A 14,155-nucleotide genomic window follows, 5' to 3' on the forward strand; every position below is an offset into this window, starting at 1 on the left:
CTGGGGTAACCTTTCTTTGCCATTAGTGTTACTGGTGTATAAAAGCCCCCTACAACAAATAAACAATGCTTAGCTTGGAGGGGGAGCAAGTAAAGTCTGGTGGCCTGCCAGGCTTATAATACTCTGGGGGAAACCCTAGTGTATGTCAATATATGGTGTCTCAATTGTAGGTTTTCAGTGAAGTTATTACTCACCGTAGAGGATGTTGATGAGGGAAATGGGCATGACCAGGATGCCTACGAGCATGTCCGCCACAGCCAGCGACCTCAGAAAGAAGTTGGTGGCGTTTTGCAGCTTCTTCTCCAGGGACACCGCCAGAATCACCAGGATGTTGCCACCGACCGTCAGAGCGATGATTACCAGGATCAACAGCGCAGGCCAGTTCTTCTCCTTGATCACGGACTTGGTGACCGACCCCTGGGTGGTTGAATTGTCCAAACCCAAACCCAGACTCATGGCTGCCGCACTCGAGCCTCCGCCGCCTCCTGTTCCCCACGCCAGGGTTTGATTGAAGTCCAGTGGGTTGTTGCTAGGCCAACCTATCTGACTCCCAACCTCCAGGGAGGAGGTGGTTGTGCCAAACCCACCGAGGAGAGCCCTTGCTGGGCCACCCATTCCTCACAAGAGTAGTCACTGTTTCAAAGACTGAAAGGTGTTGGACTCCTTTTGCTTGCTAGCAACGCACAAAGCGTTGAGTTGGGTTTTCAAACATGAGCTTTATTATGGATTGGCACAACATCCCAGGGAAGGAGAAACTTGACGGACAGGAAAGTAGAGGGAGAGGGTTGGGAGGGATTAGATTTTCTATCATACTATATCAGGGGAGAAACAAAAGTGTTGCTTGCTGCAAACAGTCTCAAGTTGTTGTTTGAGGCTTAAACCTCCCATTTCCTGCCAAGATACCACTGGCAAAGGGACCTCAACTTAGACGGTGAGCCATACTGTCCCAAGTTGTTTATTGGTATTGAGCCACATCTCCCGCCTGCTAGAACACAGACCTTAAGTGTTTCTAATTGCAAGTTGGAAATTGGATCACTCATAACCATGGCTTGCTGCCCACAGCCTTCTGCACCCACCCAATCAGCTGTGGTTTGTTTGCCAAAAGGTACGGCTCTCTTTGAATCTCTTGCTTTCCGCTGTAAACCTCACTTCTCAAGGTGTTTTTTCTCTTGGTTTTTTTTCCAAGTGGGTTTCCACCGTCTGTCAGATCAGCGTTGATGATCAATCTGAGCTGCAGAGAAAACAAAATGGGAAGAAGCAGGTTGATTATTGTATCTGTCCAAACCTTATCTTGCTTCCCTACCCCACCGAAATTGTTGGTGTGCTCTTCAATTCTCTCATTTCTTTCTAGCTACCTCTGCATTTTCATCTCCTTAATCACCTCACTGCACCTTTGATGCATCCATCAACCCTCCCACTCAGTACTCGTCTTCTCTTTCCTGTCATCATCCTTGCAGCGAGTCTTCCCGAACCTCGCTAATTTATCACATTGTCCTCGTTCATAACATGCACGTACACGTAGAATAGAAAAGAGACTTAATCAAGAAGAATCTTGGATACACCCTGACATTGACATCTGTGTTCAAGTGCAACCTGTCCTCTAAATTTACCTTTACCCCCTCAGTAAGCTCTGTGATTTACCACCTCGCAAACCTCTTCAAGAACAGGTCGAGGAGTCTGCAAGGAGCTGTGTGGGAGTTACTGTGTGTGTGCATACAGATGTCTTTGTCAGCAACAGGAAGAAGACGCTTAACAGACTGTGGAAACTAGTGAGATGCATTTTACTATGCGTGGGCATCAAAAGTGAATGGCTGAGTGTGATATCTTGAGTTTTTGTGCGCCTCAGAGTGTGTGTTTAAGAGCCAACACGTTTACAGATGGACCCGAGCCCTAAGCTGAGATCACTGCAGTGGGCAGTGGGTGTACGAAACTGCAAGATTAAGACGCCAAGCGCGACCATATGGTATTCAGTCACTAACATACACAAAGAGACAGAATTCCCGCTTTGCCTACTTCACCACGGGGGTGTTTGTAAACTGCTCAGTGTGTGTAAGTGTTTTCATTTGCCTATATTTTGTTTGTGTAAATGGCTGTATGTACAAATTAACTGTCTCAGCATTAATGTGTAAAAGAATACAAATATTTTGGAATATTAATGCCTGTGAGGGTGAACACATTGTGTCAGCCTAGGGGGTGTTATTTATTACAAGTCTTGAAAAAGCTCACAGCTTGCTTCCTCTGATGTTGTTTCCGGAGAGTTGCACAAGTCGATTAATATCTCTGTACATTAGAAGACACATTGAGCTTTTTATTCTCTCACTGTTTGACATTAAATCAGACTTAGCGTTTCCTGTTTTACAGTTATGCCCTAAATTATTCATATCACTGTCAGATTCGAATACAAGCATTTTTGGAATATCCCACACCCAAGAGTCCTGATCTGAGGCTGATAGAGAATCTGCAGAAGGTACTAAAGATTTCAAAACACCTCATCCTAGCGCAACAACGTTTTGCCATGTTTCCATTAAGCAAATGTATTTTTTCCATTTCAATTTGTGCAAATTCTATGGTTTATGGAAATGCTGCCAAATACTCCAAAAACACAAATGACTACATTGGGACAACATTGTAAAATATCAAGATTCTGTCTTGATTTATAAAATATTTTTTAGGAATATGCTCCGCTAATGTTAAAACATTTTATTCAAATGAGCACTAGTGAGCAGACAAGACCAGGATCTAGAGTTGATGGTTCAATTCCACGTAGGAAACTTGCTTTGGGTCAAGCTACTTTGTTCTTCTCATACTTGGAATACACTTCAGAGTAACATAAGGGACCTTTTATGTCTCATCTCATTAAAAAGAAACTGCTTAAAAACTGGCTCTTGAAAAGCCCAAATTGTCAACATTGAGAATATTTAAAGATATATATTTTGTAAGACTATTTTATGTGTTCGTATTCCACGGTGTTATTTTGTGTGGGTTTTTTTATTATTCCTGTATTTATTATTTTTCTTTAACGTCAAACTGCCAATGGAACCAGGGAAGGAAATCAGCATCCTAGCTATAATCTTGTGCATTTACATGCCAATGTTCGTTAATATTGTTCCATTTTTAAAAATGAACTTGAACTTAAAATTACAAAAATGTGGGACACCAAAAATGCTACCTTGCACCACACACTTTATACTGTAAAAAAAAAAAAAAAAAGAGAGAGAAAAAGATTTTATAATATTTTTTTTGTCCACTTCTGAAATAATATTGGCTTTAATGCAAACAAAATCTTTTATTATATTTTTTATTTTAGGTCCAAGAAATTTTGTACATGAACCTTTTATTGAATGTAATTAATTTTGCAATTTCAAAATGAAATTATTTGAAGAAAACTTGATTTATGAAATGGCCAGAAGCATCTCAGGAGCTTCGAGCTTCTTCACAAAAGCAGCTAATGATTGCAGATTAATATTTAAATTGCATTTAAATCCCTATAAACACATATTCAACTTTTTACTAAAGAATACAAACAATTGAACAAATGAGATGTCCGGATGCGACTTTTATGCCACTTCTTCCAGATTAATTATCTTGTACGTACACTGAAGGAAAAAACAAGGCAACATAGAGCTAGTTGCTGGCTAATTTACTTAATGAGGCTGCTGTATATCTAATAAAAATGACACATTATGATGAATTAGGGATTTGAAGAGCAGAGGATTCGTAGGAAATCCAGTTGCGACACGGAGTGACAATTTCTACGGACAACAAAGGATTAGCTGGGCAAGCCATGTTGTAATACAAAGTTTATCACGTCTCCCATGAACAGTAATAGACAAGCTGCTTCCTATCTTCTCCTCTGAGCAAAAACATCAGCATTGTTCACAGGAAGCTAAACAGCACTGCAGGCAAACCATTTTACTGGTCTGATAAAGCAGCAATGTATCACAGCAAAGTCGAACGAAGCAGCACGAAGAGGCACGTGGGAGAGGAGGGGGCTGAGGGAGTAGAACAAAGGATTCCAAGTCATACAACATGCAACCAATCACTTCACTCCGCTGGATAGTAAGTTGTTATTCAACCGGTGGTTATCCATTTCCTTTTAAACATTTAGCTTTAGCCTTAAACCTGGCATGAAAGCAGACAGTTCATTAGCTTACAGCCAAAGATTAGATGCAGCCTGCAGAGAGAATAATTGTGCGCCTCGGCTAAACACCTCTGTAGATCATAATTGGTGTTGTGACAGCACAACACATTCTAGCCGACTTCCTGGAGAGAAACCACGCAGATCCAGCTGGAGAATCATAAAGGAATCGTGCCGCCGAAGCCTTGGAAAGGCGCAGATGTCGCCGCTGTCACATCGCACTTTGCCGCTGGGACAAATTGGTGCTGCACTAATCTGCTCTGCGAGATAAAGAAGTGTAGCTTGGCAAAGTGCAACAAGTTTGAACAAATTAGAGTTTTACTGTTTTCTTAATGTTATTTTTGATAAATTCTATAAAATTCCAAGAGGAAATGTTGGTTTTTAATAGCAGATTTTTAAGGTAGGGTAGAATTTAAGAAAAAAAACTTTTTAGCCGTTTCTTCAAAAACATTCAAGTTTTTTTAAAATAATGAAAGTCCAAATCCAACAAAACGCCACCTTGAGTCAAATGTTGACGGTTAGTTTTGTCTGTAGAATGAGATTCTCACACTTGAACAGTTAGTGCACAAATAAAAAAAATTAAATCAATACAAAGATAACCAAACCCGAGCTGAAAGGTTGGTGGACTCTAATGATGTTGCTTCAGGCATCCAGGCGAAGAGGCAAAGAGACAAATAGCTTCCTGTAACGAAGACAGCAAAGAAGCATCCTTTTTTGTTTAATTGATCTATCTAAGAGTCCCTGACAAAATTCAACTACGGATTTCATACCAGTGCGTGTCGAACAGCCAATATTTAATAAACGCAGCCGTTATCGCCTAAATTTCTACCTCAGGGTAAAATGACATTCTGTGGCCCTTTAAGGCGAAGACTGAAGTGACATAATCATCCACTGAAACGGATTCAATATTCAGGAGAATATTTCTGAATAATGATTATATTATCAATAAATGATCATTTATCATTTAAATTACTTTAATAAAATATTCATCCTGTGCAGTTTCATCTGGTCTCGTGTATAATTCGTTCGGCTGAATGCGCTTTCCGTCTTTCTTCACACTGCGGGGCTTAATGCTCAATTCCGATTTATTTGTGAAATTCTGGCAGGGGTTTTTCACATTTCCAAATATGTACGACTTGTACATGAGATCCTCAGAGAACTCTAAACTACCTAAAACTGTCCCGCACGTGCAGCAGAGGACGTGATAACGTCACACGTAGTGTGTAACATAATTTTTTTCTAAATTGACGGGTTTCTATTTAGCCTCCTGCAGTCTTGAGAGATAGGGTCATTTGGACCCCACTGGTTTTTCACTGCAGCGCACTGACCCCTGTGTTTTTACGAGATTTTTCTGTGTGTGGTTTCGGGAACTGATGGTCTGATGGGACAACCCCCCCAGCTTCCCCGACTGACATTTGCGCTAAGACAGCGGGAGTGTTGGGCAAAATTATTTTCGTAGTTCCAATTTGTCCAATTCTATGGTCAATAGAAACACAGCTTATAACTGCTCTTCATAGGCTGTTGAGTTTCTTCAGACTAGCAGATGATGTGCTGTTTTTTTTTTTTTTTAGATGTTTCCGCCTACTTCATGTTGACAGACGGGTTTGAGTTCAGTGTTTTGTTGATTCTGTTGGTCTGACAGTAACCTTTGTTCACAGCACTGCATATGGTGTTGATTTAACGAGTTGTTAAAGTAACAGATTGTTGTCTGTATTGTGAGAGGAAAAATCCTAAATGATGGATGGTCTTGCAGACAAAAAATCCTCAATGGAACAGTCACGTAAACGGCAAGTTGCAGCACAGGAATGAGTTAGCTTTAAATCTAAGACAACAACAATTAGGTGCTGAAGGTGTTAAAAAAAACAAAGTAATTTGCTAAATTGGTCATAACTTTCAAAGCTGACAACTCATAAATCAACGAGACAGACAGAAAAAGGGAGAAAGTGAAGATAAACAGATTTAGAGAGGAGTGGTCTCTTCCCCTTATCTGGAATCTGGTCACTCACTTCTTCTCTCCTGCTGACCGTCTTCCTGGACCCTTTCTGCTCATTTCTGTTACCGGCAGAAGTGACTCTTGGCGACGCAGCGTCTCTGGCTTGCTCCCTCACTTGATGTATCAATCCCCATGTCATCTGTCACTCCACACATCTGCGGCGAATTATCGCCATCATCTATTCGCCTGCAGAAGAGGAAGAGGAAGGAGGGAGGGAGGGAGAAAAAAAAACAAAGAGAGGCTGACTTTGATGTTCTGCTGTGAAACACTTCAGATCAAACCTGAGGTAAATGTGACTGAAAACCTCCTGGAACTACAATGACTCCTACACACACCCACACACACAAGCAAGAGCAACAACATCACTTCGGATCGTTTCTCCTCACTACTTTCATCCAACAGGATCACAGCCTCACAGCGTACGGTGAGATTAGACGATTCTGAAGTTTCAACAGCATCCAAACCCCAAGGAAACGAGCGAGAGTAAGAGCAGGGCATGTCCGTGAAATTTTTTTGACAAATTTACCTCAACAAAAAGCCTGGATTTTGCTACCTTTTGTAGAGATATATTTTAGTGTGTTTTGGAAGCTGGAGTTTGAAAACTTGAGTGCTGACCTCTGCATATTATTTCCAGAACTCGTCCAGAGCAATTTCGAGGTAATTATGCATGTGTTTTTTTCAAAGACGCCACCTGGACGATTTCTAGCTAACAACCTGAGGGGGAAAGATTATCAAGGAGGTTCATGAGACAGGCTGACGTTTCATGTTTTGTTTTTGAATGGCAGTCTGTGAGAAGCAGATGGTTGCTCCTCCCCCCAAAAAATATACATTTCTGAAATAATGTGCTAGGAATGAACAAAGAAGCATCTTTTTTTTTTTGTTCCCCACCAGGGGGTCATTTTTGTGGGCTCTAGTGTCCCTTATACAACAGTAGGCTGACAGGAAAGGGGGAAGGAGAGGGGGGAAGACATGTGGCAAATGTCGTCGGGTCCGGGAATCGAACCCGCGACGGCCGCGTCGAGGACTGAAGGCCTCCAAGCGTGGGGCGCGCTATCCCTCTACGCCACCGGAGCACACCCCAAAGAAGCATCTTTTAAAGTGAAACAAACAACAACAAAAAAACTAACATGGTTCTGCTTTAGGGGAATAGCAGTAAGAAAGGCATTATTTTATGGGAGTTATTAATTCTTGGACCTCCTAGTAAAAACAGCTGCATTCCCTGGTTCATCAAAACGTGCATCTTTTTCCATAATCAATCAATTTCTCACACACAAATGCAGACTTACTTAAACATAAATTCAACTGTACTATGACTCAGTTGGTTGAATTAATCAACAGATTTACTTCCATTAACCGTAAAATTGCGCAAATTGAAGTTATGAGAATAAATCTGCTTAACGGAAACACACCGATTCTGAAAAAACGAGTGCTAGGATGTTGGTGGTTTTTCAGCGGTACTGAAACACTTTTTTTTTTCATCACACGAGTCACGTTATCAACAAGCGGATGTTACTACTGGCGAAAACGGCAAAGAAGACGACAGGAAGTAACAGGACGTTGTCCGTTTGCTATTGTTTTTTTCAATGTGCAGTTGGCTTCATCAGAGCTCTTAAGCATCACAGCAGTTTATAAAACGTTGTGTGTCATTTAAACGTGTTGAATCCACAGCTCTCAGGTAAAATCACCATCCACAAATTTCCCAAGATGGCGCAACAATAAGAGGTTTTGTCATACGAATGGCGGAATAACGGCTGATGGTTGATATCGCCATGGCTTAATTATGAATATATCTCATAACTGTTTATAATATATTTGAAGACCTAATCATAAAAATGAACAGAAATCACAACTTGAAATATAGAACTCTGTCTGCAATGAATCTATATACTTTGCTTTTAGAATTTAATTAGTTAAATAAATAAACTGTTCAATTATCCTCTAATTTCCAGAGAACGGTCCAAAACTTGGTACATAAATTCAACAAAAATACAGTAAAAAGAAAAACAAAAAGAAAAGTAAGGTAAAGTTAGAAGTAGGGCGAGGAAATTAAAGATAAAGTCAGCAGAGAGAAAGACTAGCAGCGTGCTGCAGCGCTAATGTGAAACCACATCATTCACAGTCTCCATCTGCGTGTGCATTGGTGTGTTTGTGATTTGTGTCACAGACGATGAAGAGTGAACTTGTGATATGAAGATGTTGCTGTCAACTGCTGTGCTACCGCAAAAACAACACGGGAGGTTCACAGATCCAAAAAAAAAAACAAAAAAAAAAACAAAAACAGAGAACACGAAGCAGGTATTCAGCGAAAGGCACATTTACATTTCCTTGTTTGCAAGAGATTGAGCCAAGAGCCGAACAGTCGCAACCGGACGCTGAGCGGCATAAACAGAGCCTGAGTGAAACCGTAGAGATGCGTAAGCGATCGGAGCGCGCTCACTCGAGGACACAACGGAGGGTAGAACACACGGTTCCCTAAATTAGTCGAGAGGCTCCGATTACACGTAGTGTGCACTCAGCTGCGTACAAAAGCCAAAACACGGAGAGACAGACAAGCTATTTGGTGCCACACAGTAAGAGAGATAAAAGAGAAAAAGGGAGCGCATAAAACTCAAGATTCAAAGGACACAAATGATAGAAGATGACAAAGCCAGAGACACTCAGATAATTGGAAGAAAGGGAATGACTGCGACATGGGTAAAAGAAGGCAGCGCAGCTGAAGAATGTTAATGGCTCACCATAACATGGTGGATTAGAGGTTTATTCTGGGAGAAGAAACAAACTGGAAGTGAAGTTAGATGGAAAGTAAAGATAGTAGGAGTCAACAACAGGTGGGTTAGAGGGAACAGAACAGAACCTGAGCGAACAAGAAGGAATAATAACGCAAGATGTGCAAGTGGAAGAAACATGTGACGCTGGAAACATGGAGTACAGAAATGCAAGAACGAAGCACCCAAACAACAGATGAGTTTCTATGAACCGTAAAATTGAGCAAATTGAAATCACTTATTTTGCATGATAGCGTGATCAACAACTGGATATTAATACTGGTGAAAATAACAAAGACAACAGGAAGTAGTAAGACAATTATAGTTTGTTTCCTTATTTTGCTCCCTTGTGTTAGTTTCCTTTCCTCAGTTTCTCCTGCCTCAGGTGTTTTGCCTCTAATTTGTTCCCAACATTCATTATTACCTGCTTTCGATCTGATCCCTAAGGTGGTTGCAAAACTTTTAAATTGTTTTCCAAAAGAGCTGATTGAACTGCCCTACAACTAAAAAAGGGCAAAGTTGATAGACACATACCCCAAAAAACTGTAGCTGCAAGGAGATGCAATTCTGAAAGTATTGGCTCAACTGAATTTTGATCTGTGCCTGAATTTTTCAGATTCTCATTTGTGGGGAAAAACTTGAAAATCGTGTTTCAAGTTGTCCCAAATCCTCTATTCCAGCCAAGTTTCTGGTCAGTTTTCTCAATCTGCTTCCTAGACATGTTTCCAAACATGCTAGAAGATGATGAGAGCATCTCTGATGTCACAGTAGGCATGTGGATGCTGGAGAGATGGATGAGCTTAAGAGAAGCGACAGCAGGTACGTAGGCGGGCAGCAGTCGCAGCGGCAGTAAAGATGCACCAAGTGAGGCAGCTTAAATGGACTGACCAGATTGGAAGGGTGTGTTTGAAATGTTCTGTTGAGTGGGAAGCAGGAGCATAGTTTGAGCAACTACCTGAATTAGCTTCTATTAATAGCTTCATTATGAGGATAGATTCACGACTGTTTGGAGTCATTTTCATCTAAAATCTCAACATTATCTGAAATATCTAGGATGTTTGTTGTACCGACTTGTTCCGGTCAGAGTTAGCCTAGCTTTTGGCCTTCCCGCACAATTCTGTTCAATTTGAATTTCACTTCACTGCTCACTCTGGGATTCCTCCCATTGACTTGGATTCCTCTGGTAGAATTTCAACCGATCAGCCAACCGGAGGAGAAGCTGTGAATGATGATGTATATTTTCTGAGCTGTTTGAGAATTGTGCTCCTCCTGTAGTTTTAATAATGTTTGCAGAGGAAGGGAACGGAGATGTTCAGTCCATGTTGTCCATGCCTCCAAATCGTCACCTTCCTAAAATAATGGCCTACGTTGTTTTTTGCCAAAATAATCTCCACCTCTTTCTTTCCAAAAGATGACTCGGACAAAAATACTGATTTTGGAGAAAAAAAGAGACTTAGACCATTAGTTAGGAAGGTGATAAAATACTAAATTAACATTAGCAGCCACCTCATTCGGTTCGGCACTTGTCTCTTTGCATGGAAGATGGTTGTTTACAACTCAGGCAATTAAGCTTCACAGCCTCAAACTGGGGCTTCACACGCATCACGGACAAACGTCAGCGATTGGGTAAACTTAAAAACTTCACCACAGTCCACACACACCAAGCATTTCTCAATAACCAGGGGTCCAAACAGTCGGTAGGAAGCAAAGCGTAGAACAAAGTGCTGGTTTTTACCAGGCTAAGTCAAACTGAAAGAAGAAAGAAAACTTGTGTGGCTCTGGCTGTGCTTTTTACCACACATACACCATTTAGTTAAGTTTTAAACGATCCATGTTTTCTGAAGTCCTATGAAAAAGAATTTTGATCAAAATTGAAGCCATAGCCATAATAGGACTGCAGCCCCAACATCCCTCTGCAGTTTTTTTTTTTTTTTTTGATGAAACAATATTAATCTTCAATTATTAGTTTTAAGTGGATAGCCCCGGATTGTGTTCTTTACCCCACGTCCAGGAGGAAAATTAATAAGGAGGAGAAGAAGGAAGTCCAAAGGAAGGAATTAGAAAATGTCACTCAAGAGTCAATAAGGGAGGTAATGAAAATGGAGCACTTCTCATTGGTACCAGCGCGATGTAGAGGAAAAAAAAACTGTGAAAGAGAGAAAGAAAGTGCAACAAGGATGTATTATTACTCAACCACACATTACACCCACACCTCAACGGGAGAAATCCATTATTTCCTGAAAGTCCTCTCGGCTATTAATCAGAGGCAGACTCCACCCTACGTTTATCGTAAAGTTTCCGTCAGTAGAGTGAATGAAGCGCACAGTGAGGCGGCACAGAGAGAGAACGTGAAACAGGAACCATGGAGAAGAGGCAGAAAGTCTGCTTCAGCAGTTCTCAATGGTTTACCGACATTTTATTAGAAGTAGTTCAATGTATTCCTAAAAGTGTCAGAGGATCGGGCAAATTAATCACACAACTTTATGTAGACTGCAGGAGAAAAACAAATATATATTTAACATTTTAGCAAGTAAACACATAGGGAATGTACTGTAACGTCTGACAAGTGGAAGCCATAATTACAGAACTATACAAAGATACTCATATCCCACCTTTCTCATATTTTGTTACATCACAACTTCAAACTTAAATGTGTTTTTTACATGAATTTTAAATTAGCGTCCACACTGCAAAAACAGAAATATCTGGGTAACACTTTGACGGGCTGTGAATAAGACTGTCATTACACCGTCATAAACATGACATAACACCTGCAATGAACATGAGTCAGTCTTCATGAATATTTATGACTGTTGTTATAAAGTGTCATTCGGTAAATCATGACACTTTTAATACAAAGTTGACATTATTATTTGTCATAAAAGTATTACTGATTAAACTTTAGCTTTAATAACATAAAGCTACATAATACAACCCAGACACAAAACAGAAGTTTTGAAAAAAAACGTACTTAGGTTCCTTTAAAGTCAGAGATTATTGATACTCTTAAAATCAGACAGTATAATTCATTTTCATTCTTTTTCTGTTGTCTAAAAAAATGCAGCGGTCCTCGGAGTGCGCCATCATCCATACTTCAGAAATGTCCCCGCTACCACAAACCTGATTAAATGGAATAAATTGCCTCAGTATCTCCATTTCAGTTAGAAACAATTTGCTCCCCGTAGTCATTTTCACCATTTAAGGTTCAACCTGGAGGGAGATTAAATCAGAGTGAATCGAACTCTCTCTGTAATCCTCAAAATGTTCAGGATTTCATTGGAATAAAGAACCGGCGCTCCCAATGGGAGCCCAGACGTCAAAGTGTCACTGTGTAAAATGAAAGCGTCTCTCCGGTGAGTTGAATTCGCACCACAACACGTATGTGAAAATATAAAAGGAAAAACAAAGGGAAGAAAAACTGAGAACAAATGTGAGATTGAAGGTAGAATATGCCGTCTAGTCTGTGTGTGTCCACTTGGTGATTACTTCAACAGCTACAAAGTTAACACTCAACTGTGATTCCCTTTTCTGCCAGTTAAGATGTTAAGGAGGAAACACAGTTATTCATTACATCAGACCCACAAATATAGCACATAATAGGCATAGCAGAAGTAGCTGTGTTTCCAATACAAATGTGCACAAAACCTTGTCAGTGTTCTGCTTATGTTGAAATAAACCACTCGATTTTGCAGTTGCCATGTTGAATTGAATAAGAAATGCGATTTAAATCACATAAAGATGTTTGTAAGTGATTGAAAAACATGTTTCACGTGACGGAAACTTCCTGTTTCATGTGATGTGAAACAGGAAGTAGTTCCGTTTCACTTCCTGTTTCATGTGATGCGAAACAGGAAGTAGTTCCGTTTCACTTCCTGTTTCATGTGATGCGAAACAGGAAGTTTCCATTGCAGTTTCACAATTTCGATGTGGCTAAATAAAACTACCTCATCCCAGCGCCAAACCTTGTATCGAAATTGGCATTTGGATCCAGCAAATTTCTTTTCGACTCATAACTGCATAGTTATGTGGTGAATGGAAATGCAGCTGGGAATTATTCAAGCTTTTACTTTGTTCGTTTTTGGACATATTATAAGTAGAATATCCTTTCAAGCTCACCACCGTTTCCTTTTACAAGTGACATTTTTATGGTAATAAGTGGAGAGGATGCTAGTAATAAAACTCAAAAAGAAATCTATTATCCCATCTACCGCTACACACACATGAACATTAATGACATCCCACTCCTATTTGTTTACATATGGAATAAGACGGGATGTTACTCAATTCCACTGGTCCATTTTCATTTGTGACGTTGCCAACGTGATGTTGACCCATCCTTTGAAGGTATAACAGCTCAAACTCCTGTTGGGAATTTTTTCCCCATAAGGTTTAGGAATGTAGTTAGAGGAATTTTAAGAGTATTGTTCTAGAAAGGCATTTGTGAGGTCAAACTCTGATCTGGACAGAAGTGGTATTTCTCGCTACTGTCTCATGATGGTTTTCTGTCAGGCTGAAGTCGAGGCTCAGCAGGTCAGTCAAGTTCTTACACATCACGTTTGTCCGCAGGTGCATAATCTTGTTGGGAAAGAGGAGGTCCAGAAACTTTGGAGCATATAAAAGTCCAAAAGGCCTTAGCTTGCTAAAGTATTGCTAGTTCCTTCCATTGGAATTAAGGCGCCAAGCCCACTTTGAGAAAAAAACCCCCACCCTTCTCAAAACAAGTCAAAACATATGGAAAATTAGACGTTTTTCCTGAACTGTAAATGAAAACGAGCAGATGCACAGATCCATCAGATGTTGGCCAATTGCTGGTGGCTAGTCTGAAGGAGCTGAGCGAGGAGTCTCTGGGAACGGCTGCTCTGTGAAACAGAAGCTCAGAAGAAGAGCTATATCGCGAAGGTGGTGCTCATCCTTGGTTTTGCACAGCTGGATGGTTTCCAGCTGTATTTCTCTCAAACATGCATGTGAGAATCCAGGAAACACTCCTGGTAAGAAATAACAATATAACATAATGTAAAGCTAAAGAAAAGTCTATTTTACATAACACTGCCCCTTTAAGCTCCGTTTGCCGTTGAAGTTGCTTTGTTTATCCCTTTTTTTATTAGCTTACTCTGCCTTTTTCCTGCATTTGAATTCTTTCTACCCTCTGCATTTTAAGACAGTACAAGGACTCACAACGAATTTCCAAATTTATGATAAACACTTGTTCATAAAAACCCATCCCTACTAAAAAAAAACCTTGACGTCAATGGGTCAACG

The 14,155-nt window shown here is 40.4% G+C and overlaps 1 protein-coding gene across 2 annotated transcripts in view; it reads right to left on the minus strand.

The window, feature by feature from the left end:
- The window catches only part of htr2cl1 (5-hydroxytryptamine (serotonin) receptor 2C, G protein-coupled-like 1), a 322,666-nt gene that overhangs the window by 30,724 nt on the left and 277,787 nt on the right, over positions 1-14,155 (minus strand). For both annotated transcript variants that reach the window (XM_044096999.1, XM_044097000.1), the window contains 2 exons: positions 6,145-6,317; positions 195-1,231 (listed from right to left, as the gene is read on the minus strand). In XM_044096999.1, coding sequence (XP_043952934.1) covers positions 195-615 — 421 coding nt within the window. In that variant the 5' untranslated portion in view covers positions 616-1,231; positions 6,145-6,317. The remainder of the gene's footprint in view (positions 1-194; positions 1,232-6,144; positions 6,318-14,155) is intronic.

The sequence above is a fragment of the Gambusia affinis genome, linkage group LG18 (assembly GCF_019740435.1).
Source record: "Gambusia affinis linkage group LG18, SWU_Gaff_1.0, whole genome shotgun sequence".
NCBI classification, from domain to species: domain Eukaryota; kingdom Metazoa; phylum Chordata; class Actinopteri; order Cyprinodontiformes; family Poeciliidae; genus Gambusia; species Gambusia affinis.